The sequence below is a fragment of the Alnus glutinosa genome, chromosome 12 (genome assembly GCF_958979055.1).
Source record: "Alnus glutinosa chromosome 12, dhAlnGlut1.1, whole genome shotgun sequence".
Lineage (NCBI taxonomy): Eukaryota > Viridiplantae > Streptophyta > Magnoliopsida > Fagales > Betulaceae > Alnus > Alnus glutinosa.
Window position 1 is genome coordinate 21,908,343 of NC_084897.1, and position 16,456 is coordinate 21,924,798.

The 16,456-nt window shown below is 35.3% G+C and overlaps 3 protein-coding genes across 5 annotated transcripts; 1 reads left to right on the forward strand and 2 right to left on the reverse strand.

Moving 5' to 3' along the window:
- The first annotated feature begins 4,253 nt into the window (after nucleotides 1-4,253).
- On the forward strand, nucleotides 4,254-9,824 carry LOC133852230 (probable protein phosphatase 2C 34). Of its 2 annotated transcripts, none has more exons than XM_062288937.1 (6): nucleotides 4,254-4,389; nucleotides 7,043-7,359; nucleotides 7,559-7,861; nucleotides 8,179-8,296; nucleotides 8,577-8,800; nucleotides 9,530-9,824. In XM_062288937.1, the coding sequence occupies exons 2-6, from the start codon at nucleotides 7,114-7,116 to the stop codon at nucleotides 9,743-9,745; spliced, it is 1,107 nt and encodes a 368-aa protein (XP_062144921.1). In that variant the 5' UTR covers nucleotides 4,254-4,389; nucleotides 7,043-7,113; the 3' UTR covers nucleotides 9,746-9,824. The 2 variants fall into 2 exon arrangements, with proteins under 2 accessions (XP_062144921.1, XP_062144920.1); XM_062288936.1 differs by lacking the exon at nucleotides 4,254-4,389 and adding an exon at nucleotides 5,449-5,776.
- A 323-nt stretch (nucleotides 9,825-10,147) lies between these two features.
- On the reverse strand, nucleotides 10,148-12,000 carry LOC133852232 (F-box/kelch-repeat protein At3g06240-like). Its single transcript, XM_062288941.1, has 2 exons — nucleotides 11,868-12,000; nucleotides 10,148-11,749 (listed from the first exon to the last, which is right to left on the reverse strand). Exon 2 carries the CDS (start codon nucleotides 11,707-11,709, stop codon nucleotides 10,978-10,980), a length of 732 nt encoding a protein of 243 aa, XP_062144925.1. The 5' UTR covers nucleotides 11,710-11,749; nucleotides 11,868-12,000; the 3' UTR covers nucleotides 10,148-10,977.
- Nucleotides 12,001-12,076: 76 nt separating this feature from the next.
- Nucleotides 12,077-15,813, reverse strand: LOC133852231 (probable diphthine methyl ester synthase). 2 transcript variants are annotated; one of them, XM_062288939.1, is made up of 8 exons: nucleotides 15,587-15,813; nucleotides 15,293-15,420; nucleotides 14,668-14,838; nucleotides 14,425-14,549; nucleotides 13,557-13,786; nucleotides 12,861-12,900; nucleotides 12,642-12,733; nucleotides 12,077-12,428 (listed from the first exon to the last, which is right to left on the reverse strand). In XM_062288939.1, exons 3-8 carry the CDS (start codon nucleotides 14,815-14,817, stop codon nucleotides 12,208-12,210), a joined length of 858 nt encoding a protein of 285 aa, XP_062144923.1. In that variant the 5' UTR covers nucleotides 14,818-14,838; nucleotides 15,293-15,420; nucleotides 15,587-15,813; the 3' UTR covers nucleotides 12,077-12,207. The 2 variants fall into 2 exon arrangements, with proteins under 2 accessions (XP_062144923.1, XP_062144924.1); XM_062288940.1 differs by lacking the exon at nucleotides 15,293-15,420.
- Between the last annotated feature and the right edge of the window lie 643 nt (nucleotides 15,814-16,456).

Here is a 16,456-nt window from a genome sequence, read left to right on the forward strand (position 1 = left end):
ATTGCTTGTTTCTCTTATCAAAAAAAAAAAAAAAATTGCTTGTTTCTTTTAACACTACTAGTATTATAGTAACATGCATGACTTGATCGTATCAAAGGAATTTCTTCCACACATATGTTTAAAATTCAACGTATTAGTACTAAATTATTAAATTATCATTTATTTTAAAAGTTTAAGCTAATACAATAAAGTAAATTTAATCACCTAATTAATATTTTAATATTTCTTCCTCGTGGATGTAGGGTGAATTACATAGACGTAGTTAGAATCGAGATCTCTGCTCTGATACTATGTTAAATCACTAATTATCCCCAAAGCTTAAGCAAATTTAATTTAAATAATAAATTTCATTATTTTTTATAAATTTAATAAACTTAAGCTTTTAATTCAATTGATAATTTAACATAAAGTAATGTTATCCTATTTTATTAGAAATTTAACAAAAACATCTCAAATTTTATATTCAAAACCACCTAACCTAAGATTAGTTATGCCAAGCATCCTAGACCAATTGACCCAATGGCTTATGATTTATCTTATGAAAAAATACATTTACATTTTCAATTTACCACACAATTTGCAATGCCCCCTTCTCCTGATTTTTCAATTTGATTAATAATAAAATATTGATTAAATAATAAGATAATAAGAGAGAGGGAGAGACAACAAACCAACAAAAATGCATCACTTCAATCTAAATTTTTTGTTTTTTTGTTTTTGTCTCCAAGCTTCACCCCCCATATACCGATAGAATAATTGAAAAAATTTATTAAAAAAAAAATCAGAAATCATTAATTACCTTTTTTTCTAATTTTTTTTAAGCACACTACAATTATTATTATGCCAAAAATATCTCCCCGTTTATTAGATCACTACGTACATTATTAAAATCAAAAGATTAGAAAAAGGCATCGTTTGAAATTATTTTCTTCTCCTCTTTCCTTATTTTTACTTCTTTAAAAAAAAAATCAACTTCAAAATATTTTGAACTTTTTTTTACTTTTTATATCACATTAACACTTTTTTATTACTTTTTAAATAAAAAATTTACTATAATACAATTTTATTTTATTTTTCTATATAAATTATTTTAATTTCAAATCACATCAATCTTATTTTTTAATCATTCAAAAATAATTCAGAGGAAAGAAGGTGCCAGAGATTTTCAAACAGGAAAAAGATTACAAATGATGTAATATAAAAAGAGAACATATCTAACGGTTGCGTGATGGGTCAGAAGTCATATATATACGGGACCCACACTGAAAAGTTTGAATTTTCTTCAACTTTCTTTAGACTCCGCACCTACCAATAGACAAAGAGAAGCCTCGTTTTGACGCGTTCTCTGGAATGGACGTCGTTATCCAGTGCACCGCCCCACATGTGATTGTTTGGTCATTACGTGGCACCCTTTTATTTGATTAAACTCACGACCCCACCTTACGCCTTGGGCCCTCCATGCACTCACAGACTCCCTCCCTCCCTCCCTCGCTTAGCACCGACTTCCATCCCGCATGCCGCATGTATCACATGTCACATGTGTACCTCCGCAACACGAAAGAGAAATAACTTGGGTGTGGCACTCATATCCAAACCCAAGTCTACTCGAGTTTCTATAGCTCGACACGTAATGTTGGTGGGTCTCAGTGATGAGCATTTGTACGTTTGTTTGTGGTATGATGATCCATTGATCATCATGGGTCATCTGGATCAATTTTTCTCACATGTGGACCAGCACAGAGAATTGAAAGGCGGGTGATCACTTTATACACACCATGACTTTCCCATGATGGAGATAAACGTTTTTTTACCGACTAGAGAATCATGGGGGCCCACAAAAGAATATGGTTCTCGGGTCTTCTATCCGGCACTGCCTAGTGCCTGGTCACTGGTCAGCCATGATGGTATAGTAGTACTATACTACTATAGGTGGGAGTGGGACCATCTGATCGTGAACTTTGCTTGACCTCCACATACAAGGAAATGACTGGTTCGTAAAGGACGTTTGTGTTTGTGAATTTTTATTTTTTAAAAAAAAAATTAAAAAAATAAATAATAATAATTTTTTTTTAAAAAAGAAAATAAAAGAAGAAGGAGGTTTTGTATGGAACTATGGAAGATCAGGTTGGCCTACCAACACCCAAATGGGAATCTGATACTCAATATTGAATTGCATGCTCAGTTGCCTAGATTTGGTCATCAAAACATGCGTGGAAGGTTTAACTATTAATTAAATGCTAAAATCTATTGTTTTTTATCAGTTTAATTTTATTTTTTTAAAATAATTACTGATTTAATATGGTACCTGAATTTGAATACTAATTTTAAAGTTTATTCCTAAAAAAATAAGAACTTTATGCGGCCGTGTCGGTACTTGGAATTGTGATCTTTATGATGCAGCTCTTACATGTTTGTTCCTAAGGATGTTGTATGAAGATACCAAAATTCCTTCAAGGTGTAACGATCAATTGAAAAAATGTTAAGTCACATCTGTACTATTATTCTAAAATGATTAGTCAATTTGAAAATTTCATAAAATCTCTTATAAAGCTTAATTTCACCTAGTAACTAAACAGTGTGAGACTTAACACTCATGACTATCTCTTATAAACTACTCATTCTATGTGAGCTATTCATCTCTTTACAATATGAGACCGAAATGTTACATAAGTAGCGTAGGATTGTTATCGGCTTTTTTCCAATATTAAGAAATATGGATTCAGCTCAAGTGCGTTAAACAAAGTTATTGGAGATCTCTTATTGTTTTTTAATGGTTCAGATTTAATTTTACTCTCTTTCTTTCTCACGAAAAACTTGGAATTAAAAACTTTGCATTTCACACCAGATTTGGTGGTTTAATAGGTCTTGAATCTCTGTCTCGTATGAGTTGATAGCACAGTTTTTTTTTTTCAAATTGGGTCGTGAAAATTCTCCAACTTAGTTTATTAAAAGAGTGGTACTATAAATTACATTTTTATCTCACAATTATATAACAATGCTGATGTGGTAGTCCGAACCAACTCTTAAATTAGTCATTTTTTAATAAGAAAATAAAAATTCAAGGGTTGGTTGAGCCTACTACATCAGCATTTGTGAGATAGTTATGAGACAAAATTTTGGTATATAGCATTTCTCCTATTCAAATATATGTGAAAATCTCATACTTTAAATACATTTGATTTTAATAGACGAGTAAATTTCTAATAAACTCCCGAATACTTACTGCTTAAAAATCAATTTTTACTCCTTCATTTTTTTGCGAATTTAAAATAGGTCATTCCGTGAGTTTTTGGTCCAAATTTTTAACATCTGTTATAGCACATCACCTTAAAATATTGTATTTTTAATAATTTTATTTAAAAAAAGAAAAATGGGGTGTTTGGTAATTTAAACGAGGATTTAAATTACCAAACAACAACCCAAAGGGTAAAAAAGTTGAAAAGATAAATTAAAAAATAAAAATAAAAAAGGAAGAAGAAAGAAGAAAGCCAAACAGGCTAAAATTTATTATTTTTTAAATTCCTCAAGCCAGAAAATAAACGTCTAAAAAAGTGTGCAAAACTGTCAATTATCAATTATGAGCTTGATTGATTTGAAAAAATCAATAACGACCTTGTCGCTACAATATATATATATATATATATATATATATATATATATATATATATATATTGAAAAGTTTAATCATTATGTCACTATAATCATCATATATGATGCAAACTCAAACGGACAATTATTTTTCTGTTCTCCATTTAAAATCATTACTTCTTTTTCTCCTGCTGAGTTGCTTTATTCTGATTTGCTTCCTAATCGTCACCTTTTACTAAAATAATTATTCACCGTTACCAACTAAATATATTCTTTTTCTTTTTTTTTTAGAATAACTAAATATATTCATTATCTCTTCGACTCTTAATATATTTGAATTGGGTCGGTGTACGTTATTAGTCCATAAAATTAAAAGAAAAAAAAATTAAGAAGCAGTTGGCCAAGAAAGAGACACGTGTATGGTTGACAGTAGACAGATATATATATATTTATAATACAACTCCAACATTCTTAATCTCTTCCACTTTATTATTTAAATGTTAGTATTCTATGATTAATTTCAATTTTTATCTTATCTTATTAGGCCAGAAAAGGCATCCATATATAATAATTGATTTTTTTTTTTAAATATTCCGTACTTATCTCTTTCAATAAATATTATAAATTTGGAAATGGCTTCCAAGAAGCCCGAAAAGACCGTATATATGAGAAGGGCAAGTTCCAAAACTTGTGGATGCTATCAACTGTTCAAAGCGTCTGCCATATCACCACATGCACTATGCAAGCAGCCCCCAACACAGCACCTGATAAGGATGGACATGGACACACCATAATTGAGAGGTAAACTACATATTTTCTTGTGTTTTGCTTATGGATATACTTGGGTTGTGTTTTGGGTTTAAGTGTGTCGGGTTTGGTTCGTATCTCAAACATAAATATAAAATTATAAAATTAATTTAGTGTTTGGTTCGTATCAAGTTCGTGTAAAAAACCATCATATATTCAAGATCTCACGTATACTAAAAGAAAAATATTGAAGAATTAGTCAGCCATATATTGCATTTATGAATGAGAAATGCTAATTGCTAAGCTTTTACTGTGTTTTTTTTTTTTTTTGTCATTCTATACTGACCTGACACCTTTTTTTTTTTTTAGAAGCTTGAAACCGGTTATCTCTCTATTCGTCTTTTATCTTTCTAAAAAAAAGGGTGTCAAGTAGTCACCAAAAAAAAAAAAAAAAATAACGAAAAAGAAAGAAGAAGAAGAAGAAAGAATATTTCTCTTTATATGAATAGTATCACAAACATGATATTTATAAATTACAAACGTAGAAGTTAAAAGAAAAGAAGAGAGAAGAAAGACAAATGTGAAAGCTCATTACATATAGCAGCTTTTTTCTTTTTTCTTTTTTTTTTGTCTGCTATGAAACAGTAACTACCTACTATATGTCAACAATAAAAAATATAAAATTAATTCACGTGGCTTACTTGATTTACAATTAGGCCAATGTAATATCAAAAATAAACTCAAAAATCTTTGAAATATGTCAAAAAAAAATTAATTTACTCTCTACAATCAAATTTCATCCACTAATATAACAAATTTCGTTATTAGCACATGTCTAGGTCAATAAAATTGTGATATATGTTTTATTTAAATCAGTATCATACTAATAGAATTTATTAAGTCAGTTAACGGTTAATAAAATTTAATTGAAAAGAGTAAATTATTTTTTTTGACATGTTAATATGGAAGTAATTGTAATTAGGCAAACTGATTTTACATTTTTGTAATATATATATATATATATATATATATATATATATATATATATATATATATATATATATATAAGAAATTAGTAAAAAAATCAGGAGGCTAATTATTAATGGAAAGAAAGAAATAAAAGCAGAGAAATAAGTTAGAGGAACAAACAGAGACGGATACGGAGGTAGATTACGCACAGTGATTGTCGTTTGTATCATTGTATGCAACACAGTGTCTCTCCCTCTCCCATTGTTTTCTTCTCACATAAAACCACAACCAAACAAAACACCCTACTATAATGGACTGCCAAGGTTCTTGTGCTTCGTTTTCTCCAACTCTCAGCTCGGTTGGTCGGAGTTTTGTCACGTTCCGGCGAGGAAAGCCCATTTCCCGGCGACTGCGTCAGATTCCGGCGCTCTAGTTCCTCGTCATCCAACATAAAAGTCGCTCGAAACTCGAGGTCTTTTACATATTTGATTGGTTTGGTTTTTGCTTTTTTGTTTAAGGTTCTGTTTTTGGCGATGAAAGAACCACGTACGGGGAAGTCATTGGTTTTGGTTAAGCTTTTGATGGATGAGAAGCGAAGCTCAGCTATCACGTGTTTTCTGTTTGAATTTTCTTCTGGGTGTTGTTTGGGTTGGTGAGAAAATTGGGATCGAAAAGAAAGTTTTGACGAACTGTCTGTTTTGTGTGGTCCATAGTCGGTGATGGATGGGAAGCTCAACTTAGCTTGTTTTTTTTTTTCTTCATTTAATGTTTCTTTCTGGGTTTTGTTTGGTCGTCAGGAGAGTTGAGGAAGAAAAGAGAAAATGAAAATTATGAATCTTTTTTTTTAAAAAAAAAAAAAAAATTCAATTCTTTTTTAGTTTAGTCTTTAAGATTTAAAAGCTCATTTCAGTCGAGTAATAAACTGTTTTGATCTCTGTTTAATGGCCATTTTGGATCCTAAATGATGTAAAATACCTGAAGCCTCAGATATTTTTCCTTCTAAATCTTCATGCATTGTCTAAGCGGCCAAACATAGCTTAGCGTTTTGTCTGGAAGCTGAGAATATACAGAAAAGCAAATGAAGAAAAGGCAAAAATAGGATCGGAATTTCGCTCTTTTTTCCATTTATTCTGTTCTCAGAGGATAGAAGTTAAAGAAAGAAAAAGAATAGAAAGTTTTTAACTTGTGTCTTTCGATCTATTTACGTTTTCTCAGCTGCAAAACAAAGCACTCATAACAGCATAGCCTGCAAAGGTGAATGAATTTAAAGTTTTTTTCCTCTCTCTCTCTCTCTCTCTCTCTCTCTCGCTCTCTCGCTCTCTCTCTCTCTCTCTCTCTCTCTCTCTCTCTCTCTCTCTCTCTCTCTCTCTCTCTCTCTCTCTCCTTATTTTAAAAAAATTCTGGACTGCTGATTAAAAAACACTCCATATGCAATGCTGGAATTCCATGTAAGAATTTGAATATTCTCTATAATGTTTTTCAGATTCAAAATTTTTTGTTTGTTTCTGGTAAATAAATTCTGAGGTTCTTAGCTTTCTGAGTTAGATCATGTCTTTTAGTTACAGTATCACTCCATTCAATGTACTTCTAGTTGGTTCCCAAGAAAGAATGTCAGAGAAAAATATAGAAAAAGGCTTCCTTCCTTAGGAATATTTAAGGATTTTCTTTTCTTTGAACTCATTCATCCCGAGATCCCTGTGTCCTTTATGTGACTATTATAAATTTTGAATGTTCACAGGTTTCTGAGTCTACAAAAAGGAAGCACCACTCCTCATATCAGTGGGTGGTGGAAATTGAATTTCATAGCTGATGGGGCATTTATCCTCCATGTTCAATGGGATCGCGAGGTCGTTTTCATTCAAAAAGGGGAGGAATTCTGGCAAATGCAGTACTGGAAGAGAAGCCGCAGAGGCAATGGCGAAGGAGGCAAAGAAGAATGACTTGATTTTACGCACTTCTGGCACTGTAAATGTTGATGGTTCTAACAACTTTGCCTCAGTTTTCTCAAAGAGAGGCAAGAAAGGAGTGAACCAGGATTGCTGCATCGTGTGGGAGGTATGCTTGGAACGTTGGCAGATTTCTTACTTTCCATCTTTGATTGCCTAGCCGCAGTAGTAGAACTAAAAATGAAAACTTAAATTGTTCTACCCGATACAATAATGTAAAACCTTACATTAGATTCAATGACACATTTTCATTTTCTTTGTTGGCAATCGAATGGAGCATTCTCACACTTATAATGTTAATGTGGTAGGAATTTGGATGCCAAGAAGACATGATCTTTTGTGGGATTTTTGATGGGCATGGCTCATGGGGCCATTTTGTGGCAAAAATGGTCAGAGAATCGATGCCACCATCTTTACTATGCAATTGGCAGGAGACAGTTGCTTCTATTGACCCAGAATGTGACTTGGAATCTGATAAAAAGGATCATTGGTTTAATATATGGAAGCATTCCTACCTAAAGACTTGTGCTGCCATCGATCAAGAACTCGAGCAACAACGTAAAATAGATTCATTCAATAGCGGAACAACTGCCCTCACAATTGTTAGACAGGTAATTGAGATTGCTACTTCTGATAATAGACTCAATGTGCAAACCTGGGGGTGAAAATTTAGGTGATCTCTCTTTGTTATCAGTTATTGGTTCATATAAAGTCTTTATTAGGAAGAGGGAGTGGCTCATGCGAATAGACTGGGCATGACTGATGACTATGAAAAACCATCTCAAATGTGATAATTTCTACATGATTGCTGATTTCCTTTTGGAATTGGGGGAAGCCCCAATACCATAGACTGAATATTCTAGTAAAGAATGATTTCTGTTATTAATAAAATTTTATCCGGATTAACTTGACACTTTCATTTTTCCAGGGTGACCTCATTGTTGTTGCAAATGTTGGTGACTCTCGTGCTGTGTTGGCTACCACTTCAGATGATGGAAGCTTGGAACCAGTTCAGCTTACTGTTGACTTCAAGCCCAATTTACCTCGTTAGTCTCTCTCTCTCTCTCTATTTGCATGAAAAAAAGCGTAAAGGCGCCCCTAAGTACAAAGGAAGAACCACCTAACTAGAAAGAGCAAAAAGAACAACGAAATCACTATAAAAAATTGTCAAAAAAGAAATATAAGCAATGTCCAAAGATGCAAAGTTTTGAACAAAAATGACTTAATCTTCTCCAAAGTCTTCTCACACTCCTCAAAACTTCTGTCATTCATTTCCGAAAAAAGAAAGTTAATGGGGTCTAACATTTGTGTTGATTTTGTTTGCAGTGGAGGCTGAGAGGATAGTTGAGTGTAAAGGGCGAGTATTCTGTTTAGACGACGAGCCAGGGGTGCATAGGGTCTGGCTGCCAGATGAGGAATCACCTGGACTGGCAATGTCTAGAGCCTTTGGGGATTACTGCGTAAAGGGTTTTGGACTAATTTCTGTGCCGGAAGTGACACAAAGGAATATAACCAGCAGAGACCAATTCGTCGTTCTGGCAACTGATGGGGTATGCACTTTAATCCTGGTAGATTTAGGCTTTATGCACTCAAAAAAAAATGAATAAAATAGTTTAAAAGGAGGATATTCTACTGATTTGTCTCCTAGAGTACTATGATGACTTCATATCTGTGCCTATATAGAGATCTAATGGTTGAAAACTAGGTTTCTGATACAGAGAATATTAGTTTTTTACGCCATTTCTTGATAGAAAATCTATGAAATAATTTTTGTCAGTAATTACTTTTGTAATGTATTCATGAAAACTCAAGCTAATGCTTATTACTAATGAAGACACAAGTGCAGCAGAGCACCCTTCGTGGTGTTGGGGTGCAACAATGTCACTCTACTCATGTGGACGGCTCTTAGAACATGTCTTGTAGGGTGCGATTTCGAATGTCATAAAAGGCTTTGGCTTCTCTCACTGGACACCCATTGGTTTTCAGATGAGATCGTCAAAGGCCTGATCCAATAAATAGTATCAAAGCTAGGGTCATGGGTTCGAATCACGGGAGCATCACGTTGAGGGAGGGATTATTGGGGTGCAACGGTACCACTCTGCTCACGTGGACAGCTCTTAGAACATGCCTTGCGGGGTGCAATTTTGAATGCAATGAAAGACATATTGCACCATCCAAGAAAGAGCTTACCAATCTATATACTCCTAGTTTTGGATTATTTCGTTTCTGCTTGAAACATTTTGTTATTGCTGAACGTGTTCACTGCTTTTCTCCATTAGGTATGGGATGTTGTATCCAATCAAGAAGCAGTAGAAATTGTGTCTTCCACACCAGACAGGACAAACTCAGCGAAGCGTCTTGTTGAGTTTGCTGCACATGCATGGAAGCGCAAGAGGCGTGCGATTGCCATGGATGACATTTCAGCTATTTGTCTCTTTTTTCACTCTTCTCCTTCCTCTATGCAAATTCACCCTGTTTTTACACCACAACAGTAATGTAGATGTTATGTTAATTGCTCTGTGTTCTTCAATGTAGTCTTGATTTAAGGAAGTTGATTAGCAAATATTCACGTGATATGATGTTTTGTTTTGCTTGTCATATAAATTTAATTGGGCAGGGATGATGAGCATATTCCAACCAAGAATTTAAGGAAAAAAAAAAATTGTAATTTCATGACGAAGGAGTGGTGTTAATTAATTCCATTGAAAATGTTTTGGTGAGATTTTTTTTTTTTTTTTTTTTTCTTAATTGAACAAGGAAAAAAGGTTACGGGAGAGCATCTTCCCACTTCTAATCCGAATAAAAAAGAGAATAAGAGATCCTATGAGAATGCTTACAAAAACAAGGAGGGAAACGGCTCATTTAACTAAAGCATTTACATGATAATTGGTCCTGCGAGATGTTCAAAGCATTTCATCTTTAAAATGAAGATAGAAGTAATAAATACAATTAGCAAAAGTCCAAGAAAAGAATAGAGAGGGATTGTTAATGGCAAGAACAACCAAAAGAGCATCACCCTCCTGTATGAGACTACCACAACCAGAGGAGACAGCCAACATAGCAGTCAAATGAACAGCAAAAGCTTCACCTTGGAGAGCATCAGTGGAAGGTAAGAGGGATAAGGTTTATATGTAAGAGAGGCAAGGGAGGAAGACATCATTAATTTGATAACAATAAACAAACAAACAAAACATATGGTCTAAACTAGGGCATCCATGAAAGTATGTCCTGCTTTTCAAATTCATATTTGCCCCTTGAACAGGTAGAAAGATGGGGCATCCAACCATTTTCATGAACCACCCTGTTCTTCAACTTCAAATTCATCTCCTCCTCCCTTCACAGAAACTAGGGTTTCCATATAAGTAATCACCTGCAACGAGTGTGGTTCTCCATCAATCTGAAGATCACACATTTCTTTGGTAGAGGGGTCATACACGACTAGTTGTCCATCACTACTTTCCAAGAACAATGCTGTGTCATTCATCCAAAATCCTAATGGTTTTCTAATTCCTGTAAAAGGCCCAAGAGTGAACAGCTTACTCCAAGACTCCTTCACACCATATTCATGCAATAAACACACATCAAACCGAATCTCCGACTGATATTCATCTTTGATTCCAACAGCCAGAGCAACCTTTTCATTCAACACAAAAAAGTCTCCAATTCTCATTTTTACCCCCTACAATTCTTTCATCTGGCAGCGGTGTTATTAGGAATGCCTCATTGCTCATGTCAAACGATAAAATACTCTCCCACCCACATAATCCCCACCAAGAAGCAATCCGTTTGTGTATGCCCTCGTGCCTTTAAACCCATCAAAAATTATACAGGTAGGGCTATCCACCTTTCTCCAAGAATTGGTGCGTAGGCTATAAACCTCACTTTGGTCTATGAATTCAATCTGAAAAGACGACAAGTTAGGGTTGGGATGATGGAAACAAAGAAGCTTGATTATCTTGTAGTCATTAGTTTTGGCATCAAAACCAAATCCAATTCCTTTGGTATTGGCGTGAAAGAAAGCAAGGGAGCGGGGCAAGGTTGATTTGGGGACAACCTTTGTTTCTTTGGTTGCAAGGTTCCATAGAACAATATTCAAGTCATAGCTATCATAGTGACAAACAAGACCATTGCAAGAACCCACGACAAAATCGTCTACCTTCCTGTCGATCCCGAAATACAGCGGCGGTAGAGGTTGTGTTAGAGATAGTGCTTGGAGTGGTTCATAAGAAAGACTAGAGACAAGATAATCACCGGTGGCTTTATCGCGTCGGTGAACGAGAAAATGAGCGCTCATGTTGTTGTTGTTGGAGGTGGAGAGGTTGTGGCAGAAGTGGTTTTGTATGAAGTTTTGGTGCGTAGTGAGAGCATACCATGATTTGTAAACGCACTTGAATCGGAATAGAGAAACAACTGGCAGCCATAGCAGAATCTGGACCATCACATCTTCAGGTATCGCCATTGCCGGGTGACCTTTGGTTGTTGATAACAAGGGTGAGATTCTGAGAATGAGAGAGAATTGTTGATGTAAAAATCATGCGCACAAAGTTGCATTTTTCTATTACTGTTGTTGGTAGGTGAAGCGAAGCGATAATATTAGATATAGATTGTGACCGTGACCTCGTACAAAAGGAAATTGATTGGCCGCTGCTGTGTGATTAACATTTGTAGCATAAATGCTCTGCCATTGTTGAACGAAAGAGATCGATCGATGCTCTTGTGCTGGAAATGGACCGGGGTGGGGGACTGGGCGCCAAGTTGATTCAATTGTCACAAACTCTGGAAAGTGGATATTTTATGGAAATAGATGCTCTTTAACCTTCTCACTGTTCTCGGTAAATAAAAATAACATTTAACTCAATCCACAGGAATTCATATAATTTCAAGAAACGCAAACTTTTGTTTCAAACAGAAATAATATCAATATTATTTCCTCTTTGAGAAAAATAAATAAATAAAATCATACAGTCCTATTACCCACCTGTTCCAAACTCTCTCCTTTAAGTTTGTAAAAGTCCAGCATTTCATCTTCCACCGGATGGGTCTTGCCTACTATGACAAGGCAATGCAGAGGTGTTCCAAAATCAACCGTCTGCAGTTGCCTCATCGTACCTACAACTATCATCTGATCCTCAGATCCCAGCCGAGCAAACCCAACACAATCAGTCTCTTCACTGTATGCTGCAGGAAAATGCAAGAATCGCCGATAATCAAATAACACAATTATTTTTGCAAAACTAGAAACTTCAAATTTAGGGCAACTGAAAGTTAATTGCGGCAGAATATGGAGCATAGAAAAAATGTTAGGAGCCACCTAAGCAAGTAGTAAACTTAAAGAATCATCTACAAAATGAAATTGAAGGCCTGAAGATAGGAAGAATGCAGAAACCATACCAGATTCTCCACGCATTTGCTCCACCTCCAAGAGCTGCTCAATAGCAGTGTTTATTGTCATGTATTTAGGTGGTTCATACTGCTTTCTTCCTCTGAATGAAGTCAAGGGGCAAAGCAGAGAAAAAATAATCAGTCTATGCATTGGTACTTAAGAGCCATAGTAAAATAATGACACCCAAAAAAAATTTAGAAGGCAACCATTCACTTTTAAGTACAGACCTGCATAAAGACTCCAGTGAGGGTTCCTTCACTCGTATATCTGCGGGGATGAAGAATTTGCAATGAATTTTTTGAGTATGATACATCAAGAAGAGGCACATATTACAAACGAGCCCGAATTTAGAGAACTTGCTTTATCTTTACTAAATGAGTGAATGGGACATGTTTTGGTCCCATAAAGAAGGAAAGGATTAAATTATAGCAATCCTAATGCTACCATGACTATAAATAGTAATTTTTTATTGATGCTAAATTGCTTTTTAGACATCTAAAGCTTTGAGCTCAATGTCTCTGAACAAGAAAGACGCAATGACCGTTTGATACAACAAAAGGGCCTACAAAAGCTGCCCAATGATAATAGAGGTATAGATGAGAAACACATAATGATACTATGCTTGCTATCATACAAGAGTGAAGTAACAGACAGTAATGTTCCAGAAAAGATAGAATGTGATACCTAAGGTAGGATTATAACTTTTGCATGTTGAGAAATATGTCGCTTGAAAATTGTTGTGAATGCAAAATTCACAGCTCCTGTCTTTTAAAAAATCCATAGTCTCTATAGCATTTAACCGCAGTGAATATTTTACTGTAGTTCCAGGAGGTTGCAGCCTATAGACCAAGCAATCTCTTCCATTTTTGATAAACTATAACTTATCTGCATTCCATCAACTGAACCAATCATGAAAACCTCACCTAGCAAGCAGAGCGTGTGTAATCCGAGCATGCGATTTCTTTGAATCTTCTCATAAAAGCTATCAGGCCTCCATGTTTCTGTAAAGAATGGTATTGAAACTGTCTCTCCATAGCAGTAGAGTTGTAACCCACATGCACCGACTGCATTCATCACTGATGCATTGTGTACCACCTTGACTTCAACCCCCATCTTCTTTGCTCGAACAACAAGATCAGTGTGTGTTGTTGCTCTGTGTTCAAAAACAAATTGTAAACAGAAGAAGCAAGTATATCAATTGAATCCTAATAAAGGATTATATTATTCCCATAGAAATTCATGTGTGCAGGTGCAAGAAAAAAGTACATATACAACTTAGGATTCTTAACCGTAATTTGGGACTATATGCAAAGTTTAAGCTCCAAGGAAGATTTGACTCAAAATGTTGAAGATTAACTGAACTCTATTTGTTTATTTATTTATTTGACTGGTCAGTTACATATGCACATATTGGGTCTTGAACCTACAACCCCACCCTTCACTCTGTTGTAATAGAAGTAGCAGCTGCCATCTGAACTAGAGCTCATTGGCAATTGAACTTTAAATTTATAAACTTGTTTCGAGACTGGTCTTTTGAGCAGATCAGCTAAATTAGCAGCCCCACCTTCTCATATCTGCTCTGCAATTTTTCTCTTACTTCCTTAATGGGCTGAAAACCAACAATCTCTCAAACTCAATAATGTTTCTTCAGTTGCAATACTTGAATAATTCACATTTTTCTTTAACTCGAGAATTCAATAAAACCCAAATTCACAAAAATAAATAATATAATCCAACTACAGCATTCCACAAAATCCAAATAAAAATATAATAAGTAAGCATATTCCATACCCAAAAGGATCCCCAACAACAAGGAAAGCCACATCAAAGCCACGAGCCTCTAATAGAATTTCATCCGCTTTCTCCTCTACCATTTCCCTATCTGCCAGTGTGATTGATTTCCCATATAACTTTTCCTGCACAAAAGAAAGAAGAAAAAAGCAAACCCAATGTGTAAAAAAAAAAAACCAAAAATCGAGGGCTTTGGAAAAAGAAAACGAAGAGTAGCAGATATTCTGCGCAGGGAAGTAGTACCAGTGTGGAAAGGCCATCAGAAGAGAGACCAAAAGAGAGGAGAGAAGTGTAGGCCTCTATGTAGACCTTTCCGCATTTCTTCACTGCTTCTAAACCTCTGAGAGTGATGTCCTTCTCATTGCCCAGTCCCAGACCCACTATGTACAGCATCTCTCTTCCTCCAATGCCAATCTAATTTGAAACAAAGGGAAAAATAAGAAGAAGAAGACCTGGAAAAATGCCATAAATTAGAAACTAACTCATTCATCTATATTTCTCGTCTTATTCCCTATAAAATTATCATTTTTTGCTTGATAATTTTCGCTTTCCAATTCAAAATTAAGTTTCCGACTCATTCCCTACTAAAGCTGATAACACACTCTGGCTATTTTAGCTAGCCACTTCCCAAAAGCACCATACATCAAACTCTCTAAATATTTCTCTACTTCATTTAAATATATAGCATGATCCTGTGGGTACATCAAATAAGCTACAAATTTCATGATTATCACCCAAAAATTTAAAACTAAGGAACCCCCCAGCATCACTAGTCAATTCTTGAAGCAAGACAAGAGGAAGAAATTGGAAAGAACATGAGAGAGATTGACGAGAGAGAGAGGTGAGAGAGGAGGGAGAGGAGAAATACCTCAATCTTCCTCCTCCTGACGACCGTTGGCTGAGTGAGTTGCAGAGAACTAGAGGAGCGGACAGAGAGAGCTTTGACTAGCCAAAATTTGGCTAAAAGTGGGCTTTGTCGAGCTCACTAGGAATGCTCTAAATCATGAATAAATTCAAAATTAAGTTTTTGCTACGTTTCTCAACAAACCGAGAAAGCAGTCAAACATTCACCCAACAACACCGTTAAGGAGTAGGAGGAAAAGTAACAAAAGCTAGAGAAAGAGAGCGGAAGGAAGAAAGGAACGAATGAATGAATACTCACATTGCTTCTCTTCACCTCTGCAGCAACAGCTAAATGGTTAACAACCGAGCAGGTCTCTCTCAATCTCTTTCTCTATCAATCCGGCGTACGATTTGTTGCAAGCGTATGTATGTATACTGGTGTTCTTCACTCCTTGATCTCGTGGGTTCTGCGTAAAGCCTGCGAGTGCGAGTAGAGTCAAAACCCCATTTCCATAAATCCCTTCCCTCGCCGAGAAACTGAGATTCGAGATCGAGGGTTTTATTTTTTCTGAGGCGGTGAGGGTTGCTTATTGGGCCGAGAGAGGCTCATAAAACCCATACATCCTTCAACTCCCAAAGCCCAATTTCCTCACAGCGTAAACAGGCCCATTGAAATCGGGTTGGCGGTCCATGAATTCTAGATTAATTCAACTTTTGTACCCTAAATGACATGAATAATAGAAATTTGTGATAATAATGGTATTTTGTATGCTGCATATGTCATCCAAGGACACAGAGCCTCTTCTGTTCAAATGAATCGGAGAGTATCTAGTCTTTGTAAAACTAAGGGTATAATTATCATTTACAAGGACCGGATACTCTCCAATGATCCAAATAAGTCATCCAATGTTACCGAGACTCAAAATACTCGTATCAATTGTTATGTTTTGTACAAGCTAATACACAAGTTAAAAGAAAAGGTGAAAAATAATAATTTAAAGGATTAAATACATTTACTTCCTAAACTATCATTTATTTAGAAGACGTCTCCATGAACTGCCACATGTCACACTCATACACTTTTAACTATCATTTTTAGGCAAAAAATATATATATATATATATATTAGGCCAAATCGTTGAATCTGGCAAAAAGAAAAATATTGCGCAAAATAGGGATGACCATCGAG

Excerpts from the sequence above, each read along its gene's own strand:
- LOC133852231 (XM_062288940.1), bottom strand. The coding sequence starts at position 14,817 with ATGCTGTACATAGTGGGTCTGGGACTGGGCAATGAGAAGGACATCACT. Across the intron at positions 14,550-14,667 it reads CTGATGGCCTTTCCACACTG|GAAAAGTTATATGGGAAATC; the intron begins GTACTACTTCCC and ends TCTTTTGTGCAG. Across the intron at positions 12,429-12,641 it reads GCAAATGCGTGGAGAATCTG|CATACAGTGAAGAGACTGAT; the intron begins GTATGGTTTCTG and ends ATTTTCCTGCAG.
- LOC133852232 (XM_062288941.1), bottom strand. The coding sequence starts at position 11,709 with ATGGCGATACCTGAAGATGTGATGGTCCAGATTCTGCTATGGCTGCCA.
- LOC133852230 (XM_062288937.1), top strand. The coding sequence starts at position 7,114 with ATGGGGCATTTATCCTCCATGTTCAATGGGATCGCGAGGTCGTTTTCA. Across the intron at positions 7,862-8,178 it reads CCCTCACAATTGTTAGACAG|GGTGACCTCATTGTTGTTGC; the intron begins GTAATTGAGATT and ends TCATTTTTCCAG. Across the intron at positions 8,801-9,529 it reads TCGTTCTGGCAACTGATGGG|GTATGGGATGTTGTATCCAA; the intron begins GTATGCACTTTA and ends TTTCTCCATTAG.